Source organism: Pecten maximus, chromosome 10, assembly GCF_902652985.1.
Source record: "Pecten maximus chromosome 10, xPecMax1.1, whole genome shotgun sequence".
Taxonomy (NCBI): Eukaryota; Metazoa; Mollusca; class Bivalvia; order Pectinida; family Pectinidae; genus Pecten; species Pecten maximus.
The window spans coordinates 19,850,556-19,872,966 of NC_047024.1; the positions used below are offsets into that span (position 1 = coordinate 19,850,556).

At 36.7% G+C, this 22,411-nt stretch overlaps 2 protein-coding genes and 1 long non-coding RNA gene across 3 annotated transcripts; 2 read left to right on the forward strand and 1 right to left on the reverse strand.

The window, feature by feature from the left end:
- The first annotated feature begins 2,276 nt into the window (after window positions 1-2,276).
- Window positions 2,277-6,251, forward strand: LOC117336570 (dentin sialophosphoprotein-like). Its single transcript, XM_033897181.1, has 2 exons — window positions 2,277-4,285; window positions 5,962-6,251. The coding sequence occupies exons 1-2, from the start codon at window positions 2,277-2,279 to the stop codon at window positions 5,966-5,968; spliced, it is 2,016 nt and encodes a 671-aa protein (XP_033753072.1). The 3' UTR covers window positions 5,969-6,251.
- A 13-nt stretch (window positions 6,252-6,264) lies between these two features.
- On the reverse strand, window positions 6,265-11,261 carry LOC117336572 (dynein heavy chain-like). The gene is made up of 2 exons (XM_033897182.1): window positions 11,140-11,261; window positions 6,265-7,306 (listed from the first exon to the last, which is right to left on the reverse strand). Exons 1-2 carry the CDS (start codon window positions 11,259-11,261, stop codon window positions 6,265-6,267), a joined length of 1,164 nt encoding a protein of 387 aa, XP_033753073.1.
- A 536-nt stretch (window positions 11,262-11,797) lies between these two features.
- Window positions 11,798-16,115, forward strand: LOC117335339. Its single transcript, XR_004534326.1, has 5 exons — window positions 11,798-11,936; window positions 12,158-12,248; window positions 12,471-12,554; window positions 14,264-14,411; window positions 15,413-16,115. It is a non-coding gene; the product is annotated as an uncharacterized LOC117335339 (long non-coding RNA).
- Window positions 16,116-22,411: the final 6,296 nt, after the last annotated feature.

Genomic DNA, 22,411 nt, shown 5'->3' on the forward strand with positions numbered 1-22,411 from the left:
AAATAAAATCGCTGAACGATATAATATGATTTATGCCAATAGTCATGAAATAAATTATGATTCAGCCAATGATGAGGAAGTCTGAAGACTTCATCTTTAATTTCTTACGGGAATACCTTGACATAAAAATGGACACATGCTAAGATATACCCGCAGATTATGTCACTGGCCCTAAGTGTTATCAATGTCACAATTCTTCTCACTTAGGGACAGTGACATAATCTGCTGGTATATCTTGCTAGGTGGTTATGTGCTGTCGATCGTGAGTTCAAGGCCCGGTCAGGCCACGAGTCCTAAAACTGTTCCTTTGTCATTTGTGTTACTATAATATTTTTGTCTTAGGTGTAATGATAGCAAAATCGTCTATCATTATGTCAAAAATAATATGATAACAAAAGGCAAGGTTGCTCAACATTTAACATACGTTTCCCCTCTTTTTACTAAGACTTGTTATTTTCGGGGTTTTTTCTCTCGTTGTTTTTCGCTGGTTCCAATTTTCATGGTTTCAAAAGTTTGAATCAAAACTCATTTATTTTGCAGGAAACTAATAAACAACAATGGATATGTTGAATGAAACTCAATAAAATGTTATGACCCAATTCTTAATTTCGAAAACATATTCTCTTTCTTAAAACTTTTAGGGAAACCGTAAATTTGGAGTCAACGAAAAAGACATTGAAAGTAACATCATTTATGATCTTTCAATGCTTATGAACATGCTACTTCCTGATATTATATCTTAAGATAATACTGAAGTTAATATATGTATTTATGTTAAAAAGTAATTAAATATTCTTTGACAGTTATATTTATTAAATTATTTTTATATCTCTTTCTTTTTTAATTGTCAGCCCTTATTTTGCCTTAGCTGTATAAAGTCCCTCTGACATATTGACGGATGCTATTTGAATGGGATATGTATACAAATGCTATCACGTTCAGACTAGACACGTTTTATGCTATACTGGATATCAGGACCTCTTGTTTATGTTGACGGATTGAGATTGCGATCACGGCAAAGCGTGATCAGAAAAGTTAAATAAAAGCCTAACTAACGTAACTTAAATATTCGAAAATATGTTAGAATTGTTTCTAATAGCTGTTAGAACAAGAGGAAGGGTGTCATGTTTCAGTAATAGGAAAAAATGAAACCACTTCTCATTTTCTTGGTTTTGTCAGCTACTGCAATTGTAACCGGTAAGTAAATGAATATTTATGAATATATATATAATATCAAAAGTGTTATAATAACCAGTTATTAAATATTTTTATATTGTTTAATACATTGTTTCATATTCGTGTCATTACAAAGGGAGTGATCGTTGGTAAAAAGTCAAGAGTTATTTGTTTCCTCGTTTTAAATCTAATCAGTAATATTGTATTTATTTCTTCATAAACTTTTGATCATGAAATACCTATAAAACTATTAAGGTCTGATTATGGTTATCATTAATTAGTGATATGATTGATATTTCTGGCCCTTTGTCGGTAATAGAGCCGAAAATAACTCAAATATTCCTCACTTTTCTATGCTTCACTTTATATTGATCTGAAAATGAAAAAAAGGAGAGTTTAAGTGAAGCTTTGTAGGAGATGATTTGATTTCAGCTAGAGGCAAAATCATTTAGTATAGCGATATGTTGATGCGTGGTATATATACATATATATACAGTATCACCCTAGGGTTTTATTCATTCAGGCGGAACAGCTGTTCAAATTCGACAATTTTGACAAGTTTGATTTATCAATAGTTTTTAAATGCAAATTTTGAACTCGACCATGAATTCTTTTATAATTTTGCTTTAAATTTATTTTTCTCGAACAAACTGTATAAAAAACGACAAAACTTCAAAACGAAAGTTTGAAATCGCTGGTGTCGGTAATATTAACTGGCATCAAATCTTAGTCAGAGTGAGTTACCACCCTTTGTACGATGTTTTTTTTAATGTTTACTTTTTGAGGGTTTATATCTTCTTTAATTTCTAACATAGAATGCCAACCATTTATGTAAACTGTAATATATAAATTGATACGCTCAGTATCACCCAAAATAAAATTTTACATTTTCCGTATTTTACTTTCACTTAGATGCAAAGTTTACTTCCGTCAGAGGGAGGAGCGTGGGATACAATTCACTGATCAGATGGTTACCATGCCCACCGTGTAACTCCCAGAAGACGTGTCTTAGACTTTTGTGGACAAGTGAAATTAGCATAAGACGGTGGTGTATAAGGTGCGTCTTTATATGTACAGTAAAAAGGGAACGGAGGCGCTCAATGGGACGGGACCAACGAATTGAACTGAAACTTTTGCATGCCCGTAAAAGCGGAATTTCGGATAAACCATTCAGCAAATCGAATTTCAGAGGATATACAAGTAGCAGGGCTCCATCAAGACCATCGAAAAAATCAGCCAAAACACGTCCCCAAAAACGTTTTGAAGGCAAGAAAAGCAGTGACATTAATAACAAGGATCAAAGGAAAAAAAGCCAACCGAAACAGAATGGAAATGACACTAGTACAGCGGAACTTGGACAAGAGGATGACCAAGAAACAGATGTAAAAAGTCCTAGCGGTATTGATGTGAAAGCAAGTGATAGAAGCGCAGAAGAATCTAGTCTTCAAGGAAAAAACATGAATAAATCGAAAGATAATGACGACCACGGCTCTAGTGACAAAAAGAGTGCAGAAAAACGAGTGGGTCGTTTCCAAGCCGACACAAACTATGCTGACAGTAAACCTGTCGACGATGACAATGAAAATGACGAAATGGATTCAAAATCATACAAAGGCCCCAAATCTGACGACGGCAGTGGGGAGAGGGATTCAACATCAGACAAATCGACCGAGGAAGGTAACGACAGGGATTCATCATCAGAGAAAATGTCTATTTCTGACAATGAAAGTGGAAATAAGGTTTCAGCTTCAGCATCTGGCGAAGGCTTTAACTCTAACGATAAAAGTGAAGAAAAGGGCTCAACTTCAGACGAAAGCTCTAAATCAGACAATGCAAGTGGAGAGAATAGTTCAACTTCAGGCGGAGGATCCCAATCTGCCAATAAAAGCAGAAAGAGTGGTTCAACTGCTGAGAAAGGATCTAAATCAGGCAGTGAGAGCGGAGAAGGGTCAGAATCAGACGAAGGCTCTAAATCTGGTGATGAAAGTGGAGACAATGGTTTATCATCAGACGATAGTTCTAACTCTGACGATGACAGTGGGGAAAAGAGTCCAACTTCAAGTGGAGGTTCCCAATCTGACAATGAAAGTAGAGAAAGTGGTTCTACATCAAAGAAAGGATCTAAATCAGGCAGCGAAAGTGTAAAAGGGTCAGAATCGTCAGAATCAGACAAAAGTTCTGAATCTGACGATGAAAAGGATGATGTATCGGATGCTGAAAGCGGGGGAAGAAGTTCAACTTCGGACAAAAGCTCAATATCAAGCAGTGGAAGAGAAGGGTCAGAATCAGACGAAAGCTCTAACTCTGACGATGAAAGTGATGATGTGTCCGACGCTGAAAGCGGGGAAAAGAGTTCAACTTCGGACAAAAGCTCTGGATCAAGCAGTGGAAGAGAAGGGTCAGAATCAGACGAAAATTCAAAAGCTAACGAGGAAAATGAGGAAAAAGGTTCAACTTCTAAACCAGAATCGGACAGAGTAGATAGTACAGAACAGGATTTTTCATCAAATGAAGGAACAATGACTGACAATGTTAGCACAGAAAGGAGTTCCACAGTAGACGAAGGATCTGGAAAGAATGATATAGAAAGCAGCTTTACATCAGACGAAGACTTCAGGACGACAAAGGCCAGTGCACAAAAGGATAAAACACCAGGTAACAAGGATAACAGAGAAAATGTTAAAAGAGTTTCTACATCTAAAACGTCCTCTTGGGCTGACAAAGAAAGAGCGGGAAAACGCAAGCAAATGCTTTTAGGTATTGATGAACGATTGGCTGGAATTGCAGAGAACAGGCCGCAACCAGACCTTACAAGAGGCAGAAACACTCGTATTAAAAACCACGAACGTGGCAGATTAAGCGCTAACCACAGAACACTAAGATATAAAGACAACAGGAATATCAAACCAAGGAAGATGTTGACGAGCTTCATGAAAACACTCCAGAAGTCGAGATTGGACATTATGAAGGTTATTCGATTGCGTGATGGAAATTTCCAACGTGTTGTTGATGGAAGCGGGGAAAACATGGGATACAGGAACGCAAGGGACCGTACAGGCGGGTTAGGTATCTCCAGCACAGAGGATATAGGATACGCCGGTTACTACAGGTAGGTAGACATATTATCAAGGTGAGTTGACAGTGTTGTTAGGGTTGAGTGAATACCAGGTAATGGATATAGTGTTATAGAAAGCTTAGCCCGTGTCAGATCACTAGTAATCACTCGGCTTACGCACTGTAACGCTGTACCAAGGCTCAGTTATATTAAGTGTACTAAGGTCAGGGTCCAACTTTCTCCGGCTTTCTCTCAAAATAGACTCATTATTGGAGAAAACCTCTGAGGCTGTTTTCATCTAATTTAATAACGTTTTTTGTTGTTATGTACCTAGATTCTGATCATATGTATGACAATCCTACTGTCAAGCTCTATTAGTTTCTTGACCATTTAATTCGGAGGTGTTTTTATAACATAAGCAACCTCGGTCATATGAGACATAAAATTGAATGTTCTGTGACGTCCTCATCTTCAAGGTGAACAACCTTTCTATCAAATTACCAGTGAGAGTTCAGAATTTTAATGCTTCAAAGAGGAATCGAGGAATATCATGATATAATCGCTATATATTCTGTGTATCATTCTTTGAATAATGATGTATTAAACATCTGTTTCAGTTTTGTCACTGGATTGTATCAACGTTTCTATAAATGTTGAGGAAAAACGTCATTGTACATGAAAATTTATGTAAATCGACCATTATTTGATTTTAGCCTTTGAAAAGTTTGCAACGACGTACGGAAAAATGAAAAACAAATCATGAACATATATTAAACTAATTATAAATTCACGCTAGAATGAGCAAGGCAATCATATTGAACAATAAATCGACGATATTTACGATATGACTATGGTGTCCATTAGTGAGGATATTCATAATAAAACGACGTATTGGTTGTCAGTCTCTGCGCATGCACCAATCATATTTTGACTGAACACATAGAGTCGAGGTCAATGGTCGAGGAATTTCTAAAAAAAAAAATCAGATCTTTTTTTATCATGCCAAGAAATCTTTCAGAATGAATGAGTGAATCTTGGATGAGTAACTGTCTGCTGTTTTTCGCACATACATATCTCTAATGTTCCATTGTCGTATGCTGGATCAGTCGTCAACTTTGCGAAAGCGTGATGCATTGTATGTGTTAATTTTGAAGGAAAAGTCAATGGTTTAAAGTTCACCAGCCGTCTAGTGCTATATGATTTATGATAATTATGTCAATTTACCATGTTATAGCTTATCGTAAGTGGGCTTTTTTTCTTATTCCATCAAGAGGTAATAAAACGTATTTCATACCAAAATAAGCGTTTCATACTACCAAATATTGACTTAAAATTGACGTTCGGAGGGCGTCATTAGGGGTGTGGTTGCCTAGTTAAACTTTTATATTTCCCTATGAAGCATATCGCGTTTATATGATCTAGTGGCAATAAACACTTCCAACGAAGTGTAACATTTATTCAAGTAATACCAAGAACTTTGCATAGTGAAATAAGATATGGTCACACCTGGGTTGGACTAGAACCTGCATGCTTGATCTACCAAAGGAAAATGTATGGCTGTCAATATAAAAAGCCTGATTTGAAATTCACTTCACGAGTGTATCAACATCAGATAATTCTTTCAAAACATGTTTTAAGATACTATTTTGGGCCATAGAATGTGGTTATATATCCGTGGCACCAACATATTTGTCTTATCGTCATTTTTAAATGTTTATTTTTAATTGCAGGGACTAGGTATCCCTTCGGAGATGTCCCTGAAGATCAATCAAAAGGAGTGCTCTGTCTATCGGATTGTTACCCTCGATCCGTGACGTCCATTTCCCTATGGCGTATTTGCAAATCAACAGCTACAAGGACTATTTCTTTGTAAACAAATACTCAAAGACAGTTTATAATCTATATCATATTCTAACACGAACTTTCGATTGGTAAGTGACATTTTCGGGTTCCATTGTTTGTGTGTAAACAATGGTTCTAATTTTCGTGTTATTTTTAAGAATAAACACCGTCAGACATATACTGCCATTGTATTATTTAAAACGGAATGTATTGTCACTAAACTCTTCTAACGATACCTTATGTACCAAGCACACTTTTATGTACCCTCCGACACGCACTGCTTGCTGTATCAGACAAACTGTACTGTACCCTCCGACACACACTGCTTGCTGTATCAGGAGAACAACTGTATTGTACCCTCCGACACACGCTGCTCGCTGTATCAGACAAACTGTACTGTACCCTCCGACACACACTGCTCGCTGTATCAGACAAACTGTACTGTACCCTCCGACACACACTGCTCGCTGTATCAGACAAACTGTACTGTACCCTCCGACACACACTGCTCGCTGTATCAGACAAACTGTACTGTACCCTCCGACACACACTGCTCGCTGTATCAGACAAACTGTACTGTACCCTCCGACACACACTGCTCGCTGTATCAGACAAACTGTACTGTACCCTCCGACACACACTGCTCGCTGTATCAGACAAACTGTACTGTACCCTCCGACACACACTGCTCGCTGTATCAGACAAACTGTACTGTACCCTCCGACACACACTGCTCGCTGTATCAGACAAACTGTACTGTACCCTCCGACACACACTGCTCGCTGTATCAGACAAACTGTACTGTACCCTCCGACACACACTGCTCGCTGTATCACAAAACTGTACTGTACACTCCGACACACACTGCTCGCTGTATCAGACAAACTGTACTGTACCCTCCGACACACACTGCTCGCTGTATCAGACAAACTGTATTGTACACTCCGACACACACTGCTCGCTGTATCAGACAAACTGTATTGTACCCTCCGACACACACTGCTCGCTGTATCATACAAACTGTACTGTACCCTCCGACACACACTGCTCGCTGTATCATACAAACTGTACTGTACCCTCCGACACACACTGCTCGCTGTATCAGACAAACTGTACTGTACACTCCGACACACACTGCTCGCTGTATCATACAAACTATATTGTACCCTCCGACACACACTGTTCGCTGTATCACACAAACTGTACTGTACCCTCGGATACACACGGTGCTCGCTGTATCACACAAACTGTACTGTACCCTCCGACACACACTGCTCGCTGTATCAGACAAACTGTACTGCACCCTCCGACACACACTGCTCGCTGTATCAGACCAACTGTACTGTACCCTCCGACACACACTGCTCGCTGTATCAGACAAACTGTACTGTACCCTCCGACACACACTGCTCGCTGTATCAGACAAACTGTATTGTACCCACCGACACACACTGCTCGCTGTATCAGACAAACTGTACTTTACAAATTACTCCGACACACACTGCCTGACGTTTCAGAAAAATTGAACGCTTTCCTGGTTGTATATTTCACATTGGACTAATGAATAAACATTCCGTCGAAGAGATAGTGCTTTGAGTTATGAAATTTTGTCTTAGGTTTGAAATAAAAAGACTCGGTGAAGTGATGCGTTTGCATTGAGTGCTTGATTACACAATTGACGAATATGTGGAATTGTTTACGTTTCTTGAAATTTGTCGTCTTCTTGAGTTGGTAATATAAAAGTTTTCATTGAAAAAAGTACAATAATCTTTAAAAAAAAAAATGGTTTATATCACAACAAAAATACAAATGCTTTACTGAGTAATAGACAAATAATGTGATGTTTTTATCGTAATTTTTCTTTAAAAGCATTTCACTTAAAGTTTCATCCACGCTTCGTAATTAAGTCAACTTAAGGGCACTTTGGTGAAGATAATGGACATTATTGAGGTCATAAACCTGGGTTAGGAGAGTTTAATGCAGACTTTGAAAGCGTGAAGTCGAGTCGCATTTTTGACATTTGTAAGTCCAGATTGAGAATTCCAGTTTACAAAATCCATATAATTTTCTTAATAGAGATTTATAAACTAACATATTGGACATGACTTGTTGTTCCTCTTCTATGCAACAAAGCGATGGCATACCGTTTCTGTTCAATTGTAGTAATTGTACACTTATCTAGATATGTAAACAAACTCATTCTGTTTTAATGACTAGAGAGCATTTTAATGGCCAGTCACATTTTAATGACTAGAGAGCAACATTTTAATGACAGAGAGAATTTTAATAACCAGAGAACATTTTAATGACAGAGAGCATTTTAATGACTAAAAAACATTTTAATGACCGGAGAACATTTTAATGGCTAGAAAATATTTTAATGACTGGAAAACATTTTAATGACTAGAGAGAATTTTGGTGACCCGAGAACATTTTAATGACAAGAGAGCCTTTTAATCACCAGAGAACATTTTGATAACAAGAGAGCATTCTAATGACCAGAAAACATTTAATGACCAGGGAGCATTTTAATGACTTCATATCAATAACGTTTTAGTATACTAAATAGATACAACATTGATGACAGCAAACTCCTCCTTTTGTATCTCTCTATCGATTCACAAGGCTATTTCCTGTGTTATGGTGTATTTGTGTTCGGTAATTTTAAAACTAATATTCAACTATATCATTGATAATAGTATCTTAAGTATGAATATGCACACTTTGTCCTGAAATCAGGTGAATCTACAAAATGTAGGACAAAAGTGCAAAAAAGTCAGTTCTTTATGGTTTATGTGAAAAATTATTTGCATATTCCGGGTGTCACCTTTCAACAGATAGGTTAAAGGTATATACGGAAATTATATATTACTATGGATAGATTGGTTTACACAAGTATGTATGGTTCATGTCAATGTGCACAGTCGAGTACACCAGCACTCTTTGGTTAGCTTTCTATTATAGATTGAATTGCGTGCCTATTCGCAATATGTGTGGATTAGGTACATATTTGTTTTCATTCAAATAATTCAAAATATAGTTGTTTCTCTTGAAATTAGAAACATCCGCTTGATATTTACCCACAATTACGGGTAGGTTTTACATTGACCAGGTGTTATCTAAATTAAGTCGTGTCGATCATGTAACGTAATCAAGCTTTGTATATCGTTAATTTAGCTGTAGACGTCAAAAGTATGATGTGGTCAACTGCCTCTCACACACATAACTGTGCTAAACTGCGATGGGATGAATATCATACTTCTACAGACAGTCCATAAATTACATTAAAACGCTGTCGCTGTGTGTCGTCTCGCATGTATATTGACATATCTTCTGGGCCCATATGATGACATCAAAATTGGCCAGTTATGATTTTCATTTAGGATGTCGATCATATACATGTAGTATTGAAATCCATGTACGATTTAACTACTTTTCGTTTACTTATTTATGTCACGGCCTTGAAATAAATAACTCCTGATTCTTCATCCCGCGCCATTACACTCTATTCCAAGACCAGATGTACGGCAGTGTAAAGGCATTAACAGATTAACTAGAATTCGAAGTGAAACTAAGAATGTGATAATGATACTCGTACGTATGTGAAGACACCGACACTGGGATGCTGGTAGCCAATCAGAAATGTTAATTAAAGGTTTTTTTCTTCATTCGAACAACAAATATCAATTGCGCAGCAATTTATCTTTATATTATATTTTATTTTTGCACTAATATTTTTTCATAAGCATGATAGAATAATTATCATATTTGCACAGAAAGTCCATATATTACATGAAAACGCTATCACTGGGTGTCCCCACTTGAATATTTAGACATTACGTGACCGCAGAGACAAACAAAATAGAGCAAGGCATGGCGAGCAATGTAGGTGCTTTGTAGTTGTCGTGAAGATAGACGCGGCCAATATAACTCGAGTATTTACACTATGGTCACATGCAAGACTAGAAATTGAGTTTATGATCAAAACCAGTAAAATATATTACACAAAAACTTCGCAATCGAATGTGGTGCACAAACACGTGTGCCATGTAATATACATGTAAATGAGGAAAATGGCTAAAGAGTTGTACCAAGATCAGATAAATGCTCAATATACTCGTAATCATTTATTATTGTGACATCATTCTATTTGTGCAAAAACAACTCGTCTGCGCATGCTCGTAGTAATAGTATATTTTCCATCATGACATAACATCATTTCTAAAGATAGAAAATCAGATATGCGAAATGTCGCCAAGTTCATATAACTAAAATGATATACATCTCTGTCATGCTTTAGGTATGGTAACATCAAAATCGTAAGAAACCCGGAAAATACTAAATATGAGTGTGCTCCAGTCGTGTTCATAGCAGCATGAACGTTAAAAAAGTCGGTCATTACGTAGATCAAGAATACATTAAAGTATATGATGACAACTCGGACGGGTACATCCTGAAACAGCATTGATATGCCCAAGGAGGACTATCCCTGCGATTTCTTCTCATTAAAATGATTTTTTTCGCGACATTAAACCTGTTTGCTCGAAGCTTTCGAATTTCAATAAATTGTACTGATGTTTACGTCAATAAACGTATTCAGAATAGAAAAATAAGTATTCAAAAATATAGTTAGAATATTGGGCGTGTCTCCGACTTTAGGAACATCAAAGCTTTATTTCATAGAATGAACTCTATATGATTATGGCAAAACAAAAACAAAACAAACAAAAAACAAGCAAACAAACAAAACAAGGAAACAAACAAATAAAAATAAACAAATAAAAAATAAAGTCTATTAATTCCGCTGAGATTCATTGGGAAATTGGTTAAAAACATACTGTGTATACATGTCTCCTACCGTTCCCCACTAGGAATAGTAAAAGTGACCCTGATCCAAAGCCCCTGTTTTCAATAAGATACAAACAAAAAAAACTGACAGAAGATTTCTCCGAACCTTTCTGAATTCAAATTCGCAGCTTACTGCTTACATCCGGGAGTTTGTGCGCGTGCGGATGTTCCTCGCCAGTCAACTGTATACAGTTGTTCCCCGAGGTCTTGGAACCAACCCAATGAGCTGTTTCCTATGGTGGCTGATTTCTGCCATTTCGTTGTTTCGTTCTGGCGCCCCGACAGAACGATAATCTTCGTCTTTTCGCCCCCGATAATTAGCGTTATGGCGCCGCGCCATAACGAAAAGACGCCACAACTCAACGCGATATAACGAAAACGTGAAGCCGCTAATCAGCGGGGCGAGTTAATTCGCCCCGCTAATCAGCGTCTTTTCGCCCCGCCATAACGCTGTTTATCGTTATGGCGCCCCGATAAACAGCGTCTTTTCGCCCCGACAAGACGATAATTATCGTCTTTTCGCCCCGCTGTTTATCGTTATGGCGCCCCGCTAAACATCGTCTTTTCGCCCTGCCATAACGCTGTTTATCGTTATGGCGCCCCGCTAATCATCGCCTTTTCGCCCCGCTATAACGCTGTTTATCGTTATGGCGCCCCGCTAATCATCGCCTTTTCGCCCCGCCATAACGCTGTTTATCGTTATGGCTCCCCGCTAATCATCGTCTTTTCGCCCCGCCATAACGCTGTTTATCGTTATGGCTCCCCGCTAATCATCGTCTTTTCGCCCCGCCATAACGCTGTTTATCGTTATGGCGCCCCGCTAAACATCGTCTTTTCGCCCCGCCATAACGCTGTTTATCGTTATGGCGCCCCGCTAATCATCGTCTTTTCGCCCCGCCATAACGCTGTTTATCGTTATGGCGCCTTCCGGCTAGTCATGCGCTGAGCAATCTTTCATAGAAGATGGCGGAGCAAAGCAGTTACACCAGCCTTTTGAACGGAGACAATACCACTAGTATCCTTTTTATTTAGCTTTAATAACCTTTTAGGTGAGTTTTAAAATGGTTTGGTACACATTGTACCGCTTATGTTCACTTGTGCTGTTATCTATATGTTCGAATATACGGTTAAGTTGCTTTTTCAATTTTACATTTTGAAATCATAATTTATATTCAGTAAAAAAGTGTAACATGTTGTTAAATACAATTTCTGATAATTTTCCTTAAACATTGTCAGAACAGGATCTAATTAGAGAATATCATTTTGCTGGCTACACGTACTCCGATATTATTCTTATTCTCTTCTACCAACATCACGTATCTATAAGGTTTGTATGTTTGTTGTTCAGACTATTTGGACAACGCTTTAAATATTTGTTTTTTTTACCACATCATTGATTCCCTCTTTATGAGGATGTTATATCTTTAATGTATTTTGAATGAAAGTTGAGAAGACATGTTTGCGAGAAAAAGCATTGCATGTTATATATAGTGAGTTTATAAAGCCACGTTTATATTTATGTAATATTAATTATAAGCTGTTATTTCAGCTGTAGACAACTACATCGGTACTCAGATCACTAGGTCTTCGTCGTCAGCATGCGGTAACGGATGAAGTAGTTCAAGCTATACAGGTAAGTGTATCCTCCTTATTTGGTAAAATACATACATGGTGAAAAGTGTCATTTTATTCAGTTCATATACTCACTTCGGATAAGTTATTCCAGTATGATTTATAATGAAGCCCTGATAGGAATGTATAAAACGCAGATGCATTTATAATTGTTATCGCATATTCGTTAATAAAAAAAACAATAATTGCGGCCATTTGTGATGAGCAACCAATTTTCCGCCATTCGCATATGTCGTATGTATTGTTGATCGAGTTTCTATTTTAAAAAAATAAGCAAACGAGGCTTCACAGTATGGATATTTGCATCACTTAAAACTATGTACACACACATATATTCATGAAAAGGGTCAGCAATGATATAGAGGATATCTAACAGTGTCTTCAGTAATACCAAATATATTTCACGAGTGGGGCTAATATTTTGATATTTTTCACGAGTGCGCAGCACGGGTGAAAAATATCAAAATATTAGCCCCACTCGTGAAATATATTTGGTATTACTGAAGACACTGTTAGATATTCTGTTTATAACATGTTTTATCAACGAAAACGTAAAACCTACCCCGTATGCTAACTTGGCCTGCAGCGAAAGTTTGCATACAAAAAAAGTAGCTCTCCCTGTTCAGGTGCTGACATATATGTCGGGCTTTCTGATTGGTCAATTATTTTGGTATTTTCTAATCATTAATTTGATTGGTCAAATCAGCAAAAGTGATATTTTTCACTAAATATGATATTTTTCTCTAGTGATATTTCACTAGTAAAAATGTAATAAATATATGTAGGTGACATGTGTACCTGGTATACGTGTAGGTGACATGTGTACCCAGTATACGTGTAGGTGACATGTGTACCCGGTATACATGTATGTATGTGACATGTGTACCCGGTATACGTGTATGTAGGTGACATGTGTACCCGGTATACGTGTATGTGACATGTGTATCCGGTATACGTGTATGTGTGTGATATGTGTACCCGGTATACGTATATGTAGGTGACATGTGTATCCGGTATACGTGTATGTAGGTGACATGTGTATCCGGTATACGTGTATGTAGGTGACATGTGTATCCGGTATACGTGTACTCGTCATTTAAAAATTTATAGTTAATACTCATACGCGATATCCCTGTTTCATTTCGATTGACGTCGTCTATAAATTGTAATAAAGTGACTAAAACTTTATTTACCAGTATCGATCCCAATATGAAGTGTTTGTGCCTTTTGGTTATAGGGAAAGTTATATAAATGCTTCAGCATATTCGAAGCATGTGCACTTGAATTAAGACCAAGGTCAATGCACAGATATACATTTGGTAGTTATTATACAATACCGCAATTGATGTTAAATATCAAGTATGTTTGTGAAATATTAAAGAAGCTGAAACATCCCTAACTTTGGCGTGAAAATTTACATTTTTAACACTACACAGTGACCTTGAAATATATGAAAAACATAAAGGCACTGAAACGGATCAAATGGATCAAAATGCCATTATCCAAGTGCTATATCGTCGCCATCTTGACCTTGAAATTCTGCATTATACCTTAGTTGAATCATGCTGAGAGAGAGATTGCAAATGAAATAACATGTTAAATATATCAGACATTTCATGTACAATAGAGATGTTTAATTCGACGAAATACGTGATTAACATTGAACACTACTTGACTAAATGTTGAGTTGGCTTGCTTTTTTCACTTCAGGAGCAATGTGTTGACTCTTCAGCGCGAACTGGACCCGGACGGTGTTCGTAGCAGACAGATGCACCGAAGGGCCGAATGACCTTATACATGTCGATGGCTATGACAAACTGAAACGATTTGGTTTTGCCATTCACCGTGCAATATGCGGGTATTTTTTTCACATCAAAGCTTATTTTTCATTTCTATCTGAAGTACAGTATGTAAATAGGTATGGAATATGTGCGATATTATTTTGAGGTCGAGGTCAATATACATTGTACGTAGCGGTAGATTAAGTTTCTTGATTAAAACAATATTGGGAAAAAGTCTAGTTTTCTTTCATATCAGCTTCACATATGTAAGTATTAATGAAATTATAGGTACAAACTTCCAATTTCGTTTCTTTTTTCGAAATAGTCGTGTCTGTTTACAACGACATTCGAGCGACATCACACGTGTTTTGACGGTATGCACAAAGTGATTTTAATGTCACCATGCTATTTAACAATTAAATGATTGGTAGATTGTATTTATAGTCAAGGTGAATGCAATCCGGGTGACAAGGAAATATAATGTTACATTAACACACGTAAAGTTTTCCTTTTTCTAAATCCGTAGTTAATGCTCAGCCATTCCCCTAGTCTATGTTCATTAAAAAACGGCAAACATAAAATCCATTAACCTCCTGTGATTGATTTGCATTCAAACTGACACAGCCATATTTCAAAGAATCGCCGTGGTGATGGTAGACAAAGCGCCAAAATGAAAATTACGCGATGCTTCTAATGACAAATCCTTGCTACGTTTGATTTACCCCCAACGCATCGCAAAGAATTCTGTGACGCAAATAATACAGTGTACCTTGTACATATTTGCTTTATGATATCAATTATAATATAATGACATGACAGAACAGGTCATTTATGAGATAAAATAATGTTTTGTGAGACTCATGAAGGACACCAAAGACCAAAAGAATCTTCATGGTTGAGAATTGAGAATTGAATACAGTCAAGCCATATGGTAAAATAAACTGCAACACACAACTTGTTTCTTATTGCAAACATTTAGGAGGCGCCAGACGAAACCAATTTTTAAAAATCAAATAAGTCATGAACATGTATAACTTAATGAACTGTACATATTTATTTGTCGCTTTGATTGTTGTAGGCACAGTTGATTACAAGATACTGGTGGGTAATGAAGACATCGAAGGAGTGAAAGAACTCTGTACTTCTGTTCAAGTTAATTCTGAAGTAGTCACTGTATTATAACAGAATATGGATGAGAACAGGCTTAGAAAGCCATCCACATATAGTGAAGCTCTGGAACTGCGGAGAACTAGTTCACTACTGGTACTAAGACAATCTACAGATAGCCTACACAATGGCATAGTAGAGCAAAATTTGAGTGTGCTTTTTTCTGTCTCACTATCAGGTCTACGTACAGAAAGCGTATAAAGGATAATATTTACAGTAATCAAAATATTTGAAGAGAAATACTAATAGGTTTTGAAGGCAAAAGTGAATTTCAGTTCGAAATTCTTATAGTTAGCCTGAACTCATATGTATACCAACATTTCTTGTATTTTACATGCAACTACACTTCTTTAAGAAAAATATCGTAATGTATACATTTGTATATCCAATGTAACTTTGGTAATTAAAGCAACATGCATTACCTTGCTGGGAAAAATCTAGTTCCACTTGATGTATTTTGTTTACGAAATATATTCCCGCATTAACAGATGTATTGATAATTATTGATTTTGATTTTTGGAAATATTTATAAAACACTGATATCCCATCCGTATTTCACATGCAAAAAAAAAGTAATAAAAATTTTGCAAAGTAATTATAACCTACCTGGCATTATGCAAATGATTGAAAAAATGTCATTATTACCACAAACATAAATGCTCAGAAACCATAAAATATCAACTTTGAAAATATTTGGGTGATAAAATTCTTCGGGCAATTTTAAGGAAAGTCCGAGTTATTATTGCGATAAAAACCAGTTAAGCCTGGTGTCATCATATCTAACAACTAGTAGGATTGTTAAAGCATTATTCGTTTGTGGTATGTCCATTTATATATTGAACATTTCGTTCGCACTATTTGTGCGAAAGGTGAGTTTATTCTGTAATGAGGTACCGTATTCAAAGTAAAATGGAGTGAGCTGTTAGAACTTGATGAATTAAATTCGGTTCTTCGCAGTTTTACATTGATGCGAAAAACACGAACCATGGATGTGTACGACAAACATTCAGCTTCAACAGCCGTTCTTATTTCTTCACAATTGGTTTAGTCAATAAAAGGACATGTTGCTCATAGTAGCCTTCACACATAGTCTGCCCTTAATTCATTGTTATTGTTATTTCTCGTCACGTACTTTAGGGTATGGAGTACGGCGTTTACATTTAAAAGTGTACAAAGAAAAAATAGTTTCAGTCTGTTACGAAATGATAGCTGAATTTATACTATATTGATTGATCGAAAGCTATTATAGTTTGCACATATGTTGGAAAATAGGGAGTTCGAAAGGAAGATTCCTTATAATATTATCAGATAACCTTTTTTGTACAATTGTACAGTTTCAATTATTCACTTTAGCTATGCTAAGTTTCAAAAAAATGTAATCGAGTACAGTACTACATGAATAACATTATCGTCAAAAAAGGGTGTTAACGACTGAACGTAATGTAAATTGTCAAATTTAAAGTATGTTTTTCCGATAATCGTAACCATTGACAAGCTCAAAAGAATTTGTTAATAATTTCTGAACCATTTTTATTATCTTTTTTTCTGTGATTGTTCTATCTTGTAACAAATGTTCTTATATATATGAATTATATTGGTGATTATTGCACATGAAATACGTACCATTTTCCAGTGACATTTAAGAAATGAATACTCACTCGTTGGGTTGTTACTATCATAAATCATTACTTATCATTAATGCAATGAAAACAAGTACTGCAACATTTAAAGCAATGAACATTTGGAGTTTAAAGCAATAGATTGGTCAAAGATTGTATAGGGGAGGGACCATACAATAAAATTTGACTAATATATAATAATCTGAAATCTGATAACAAAGGGAAAATATGATAATTTTAAAAGAATTTAAAAGGATATTACAATTTAGGATTGAAATAGCTTGCAAACAATTCACTTTTCAAACATGTCTCATATGTATTGCAAAATTGTCAAATGGCTGACAATTCATTTGCAATTCAAGATAACGCATGCTACATCCGTGTTATTATCTATAGGACTAAGGAACACTATAAATGGGATGGACAGGCGAATGGAGAAGTCGTAGTCTTCCCTCATATTTCACAATTTGGTAAATCATAAAACTATAAAGTATAAGCGATTTTTAAGCCGTAAAATCAAACAGGTACTGGCATATCATTTTAAATGACAATCATGTATTTGCTCTTTCTTATAATGCCGATGGAACACAAACATTTTAAACACAAGAACGTAATCATGCAAATCATATTCCGTGCGTAGGTTGCAAGGTTGACAATTATTGATAACAAGAATTGTTTACGGAAGGACGGACGAGCCACGGGTCACGGACGAATGGCGAGTTGAATAGCCAACCAAACCGAACCATCACATTTTAAAATCAAAATTACTATTTGTTTTGTAAGCTTAATAATATCATGATTTTTTCAGAAAAGTCACTGCACAAACATCATCTTTTGATCTCAAAGTCTACGCAAGATGGAAACCGCAACACCACTGAATAGCTTTCACCATGTCATTGCAAAAGACATCTGGATTCGAGTACCCCCACCAAATGCACAACACTAGACCACATGTGTATGCGGTGGGGAACTGTTGAGTACTTCCGAAGCTTATTTCTAGCTTGTTAGGGAATCATAAGGCGGTACAGTGGAGGCACCAGTCCAAAAGGCCAGTACGTCCTCCAACCTAACGCCAGTGGTCCCTCCTATATAATAAACACAATGAATACATTCAACTGCTGGTGACTATGCATACGAAATAATGCAAGTTAACACTTCTTTGAAAGCTCACTATTGACAAAATATTTTATAATGCAGTATGATATTGTATTAATCCCGACAGTAATTTTTCAGATATGATATAGTTATGAAGACACGCATTTTTCAATAGTACATAATGCCAAGTAAGCAACCCGACAACTAGACAATACGAGGATTTTACCCCGACAATATAATACTCTATGCCCGCTATTTAGCGTGTTCATAATGTCGTGTTGTCTAGTTGTCCGGTTTCTATAAGTTTGTAAAGTTATTGATGGAGTATATAATTTATGGATTTCTAAACCCTGTAGCACGTTCTTAAATATAATACCTTCACAGTCAGCCAGGAATGCTTCAAGACAGTACATTGCCTGGTTATCAAGGCTCCGTTTGTTTGAGCCCTCAAAACTAAACTGAACCTTGTACATTTTGCTTGAGGTTTCTAAATCATAGTGGTTTGTTCCCAAGTTTACAGAAAAGAGTCTTGAAATCATCCGGTGCGAGCATGACTGCATCAAGCAACCTCCCGACTCTGATGAGTCCCTTTCGGAATTGGTCAATCTCTGTATACGTACATTATTATTTATTTATAACTGAAACAAGAATTTGAATCGGCTTAAAATCTATGCTGTCATGCCATATACATGATATAAAAATGACGACGACGTTTGTGCGTTGATTTTGATTGACTAATACAGAAAACAAAAAGTGTTTTCGTTATGATGGGTATATCTTATTTTTATGATACATTTTTGATAAATGTTACCTTTGACGAAAGTTTCCAAGAGTGATATTTGCAGTGGCTTAAAGTACATGAAATTTGAAAAGAAATGTTCTAATATGTGGACTTTCAGTCAAATGAGTGGGTGAAACATATTATTAGATAATATCAGATGACTCAACTAACTTGCTTAGTTAAAAATGTAATCCTGTATAACAAAAAATGTACGCTGTGTAAAAAAATGTTCGTTGTAGTCGTGGTTGCTGTGGAACAATGGATATAAGAATAAATACATTTGGTGTAAGCAATATTAATAGTTTCAATGTTAACCATGCATTTCTGTACTAATTTCAAAATAAGCTCCAAACCATGGAAGAAAGTACCAAAGAAGAGTTCATGTTATACAATACTAATTTTTGGTATCTACAATAATGATTATATCTTAATATTGTTTCATTCTTCAATAAAGCTTGTATAAGCCTTTCCCTGTCCGCTATATTTCTGTATGGCAAGGTGGAAAGCCCGCGGTCACAGCACCAGTCCGAGATATCACTAAGAGCTTGTCGGTAGTGTTCTTCTGTCCCTGCTTGTTCTATCTAGGACGGGGAAATAGGCAAATGACACAATCTTATTTGCATTTTATTCATTTTGCATTAAATTACGGGTCATCATTTATGGAAAATATTTTCTCCTATCCGAGCATTGCTTCAAATCCATTCGATACTTTATGACTAGCAACGATTTAAAGGAATGGTATTTCATGACTAGTAGCAATAAATAATAATAAAAAAAAAAAAAAAAATCTGTAAAGTTAAATGATCCTGCTCATGGACAGGACACGCGACATGCACATACAGTGTATTTTTTGTAGACTAGCTCGGGTGAAACAACCCAATGGTTTCACTTGGTTTGGTTTTATTTTGCTTTACGTCCTGTTAACAGCCAGGGTTATTTAATTATGTTTCCTGATTTTGAAGTGTAGGAAAGTCGGAGTACCCGCCAAAAATCCCCAGCCTGCGACATGTACCTTATAACAGTCCCACATGGTTCTCGAATTAATGACGAAGAGTTGGAGGGATAGTTGGTCGAGACACCTTAACTACTTGGCCACCATGGCTCCTAAATAAATGGTTCTATTCTCCTGATATTTTTTTCATGGGTCTCCTTGCAAATCTATATTTAAATTGTTAATATATTGTCCTTGTTTCATCGATTTTAAGTTTGGATTATGTTTTCCTTGTGCTGTCGGTATTACTTATTTGAAATTGAATGGGGGCGTTTCTGATAAACATTGGGTTATGCGCTCCTCTTTGATATGCATATATATCAATTTGAATAAAGAATAGAAGACAAATTAATTACTGAGTACCTGTGTTTTCTTGTTGAAATTTGATGTGACTCACTTCTATTTATCACCCATTTGTATTTTATCTACACCATTTATAAACTAATAAGTCTACACAAAACATACACAATGAAATGTATACCATAACAACAAACAATTTAATGCATGATGTATGCTATAAAAACACAAAACTCTGATACGTACCTTTCCCTTCATATCTCGTAACATGTTTAATACACCACAGCAAGCATGGGCATATCATGCATACCGGAAGGCGAAAAGACGATGTTTAGCGGGGCGCCATAACGATAAACAGCGTTATGGCGGGGCGAAAAGACGATGAATAGCGGGGAGCCATAACGATAAACAGCGTTATGGCGGGGCGAAAAGACGATGTTTAGCGGGGCGCCATAACGATAAACAGCGTTATGGCGGGGCGAAAAGACGATGAATAGCGGGGAGCCATAACGATAAACAGCGTTATGGCGGGGCGAAAAGACGATGTTTAGCGGGGCGCCATAACGATAAACAGCGTTATGGCGGGGCGAAAAGACGATGATTAGCGGGGCGCCATAACGATAAACAGCGTTATGGCGGGGCGAAAAGACGATGATTTGCGGGGCGCCATAACGATAAACAGCGGGGCGAAAAGACGATAATTATCGTCTTGTCGGGGCGAAAAGACGCTGTTTATCGGGGCGCCAAAACGATAAACAGCGTTATGGCGGGGCGAAAAGACGCTGATTAGCGGGGCGAATTAACTCGCCCCGCTGATTAGCGGCTTCACGTTTTCGTTATTTCGCGTTGAGTTGTGGCGTCTTTTCGTTATGGCGCGGCGCCATAACGCTAATTATCGGGGGCGAAAAGACGAAGATTATCGTTCTGTCGGGGCGCCAGAACGAAACAACGAAATGGCAGAAATCAGCCACCATAGTTTCCCGATATCCAAGCTACTAGGTACCAAACCGAGAGGATGTTACACCATATACCTGTTACTTGGGTTAGGGTAACCCTGTCACATAACTAGATGTTATACATGCATTTTTTGTCACTTATAAGAAATTATTTTGAATGATTATATCTTAAGTTTATTTATTGTACCATGGGACTACTGCACCTCTCTATTCCGATTATGTAGTCCCCGAAGCTTGTCGCAATCTGAATGCCACAATTTCATAAATTTGAAATTGAAATGATGACGATGTGGTTCAGATTATACTCATGTGATGGTGTTCATTTAAAAACATTCTCGACCGCTCAGGTTTTACCATTTGTTCGACGTATTTTGAGTTCTTTACCGCAACCTCCTATGTATCGACACTTTTGGGTCAAAGAACCACTTACTGGGACGAAACAGCTGTATCATGCAGTTTGTTTTTTTTCATTTATTTATTTATGTATCTATATGTTTTATTCTTTCTTTATTTAAGCATTTTTCTCTGTTCTATCTTACTTTCAATTTGTATCAAAAATTGCTATAACATGTTTCTTCGTAGGGCAGTTGCCAGGTACTGACCGTAGGTCGGTGGTTTTTCTCCGGGTACTCTGGCTTTCCTTCACCTCCAAAACCTGGCACGGTCTTAAATGACTCTGGCTATCAATACGACGTTAAACAAAAAACTAAAACAAATGCCCATTGTACCGTGATTTTATAAGTAAGTAGCAAAGCATGCTGGTCACGTTTAGTCCCCGTAACCTGTATGCTACATTTTAATTCCCATGAACGATGGCAAGGTTCCAGAACCTTCACCAGTGGTTGAAGTTCTTTTAAAAATTCAATTTTCAAAATCGTAAATGTAAGTGAGTTTTTGGACTATTGCAAATCCCAATCTGACATTTCTTTCTCGACCATGTTTAGCTTCCTCAGTCGCTACCTCATGTACTAATCATCAGTGCCGAGTCTTAGAAGGATGAAATAGCTGTATGATGCAGTTTATTCTGCTGTGTCTAAGTAGTGGAATATGATTTTTTTAATTGAAAAACAAAACTTTTTTTTTTAGAATAATCCCTTTAAATAGCTGAAGAAACAGAAAAAGTTCCTGCAATAACATATATTGGCCATCCCTTTTTTGATAACGTATTCAC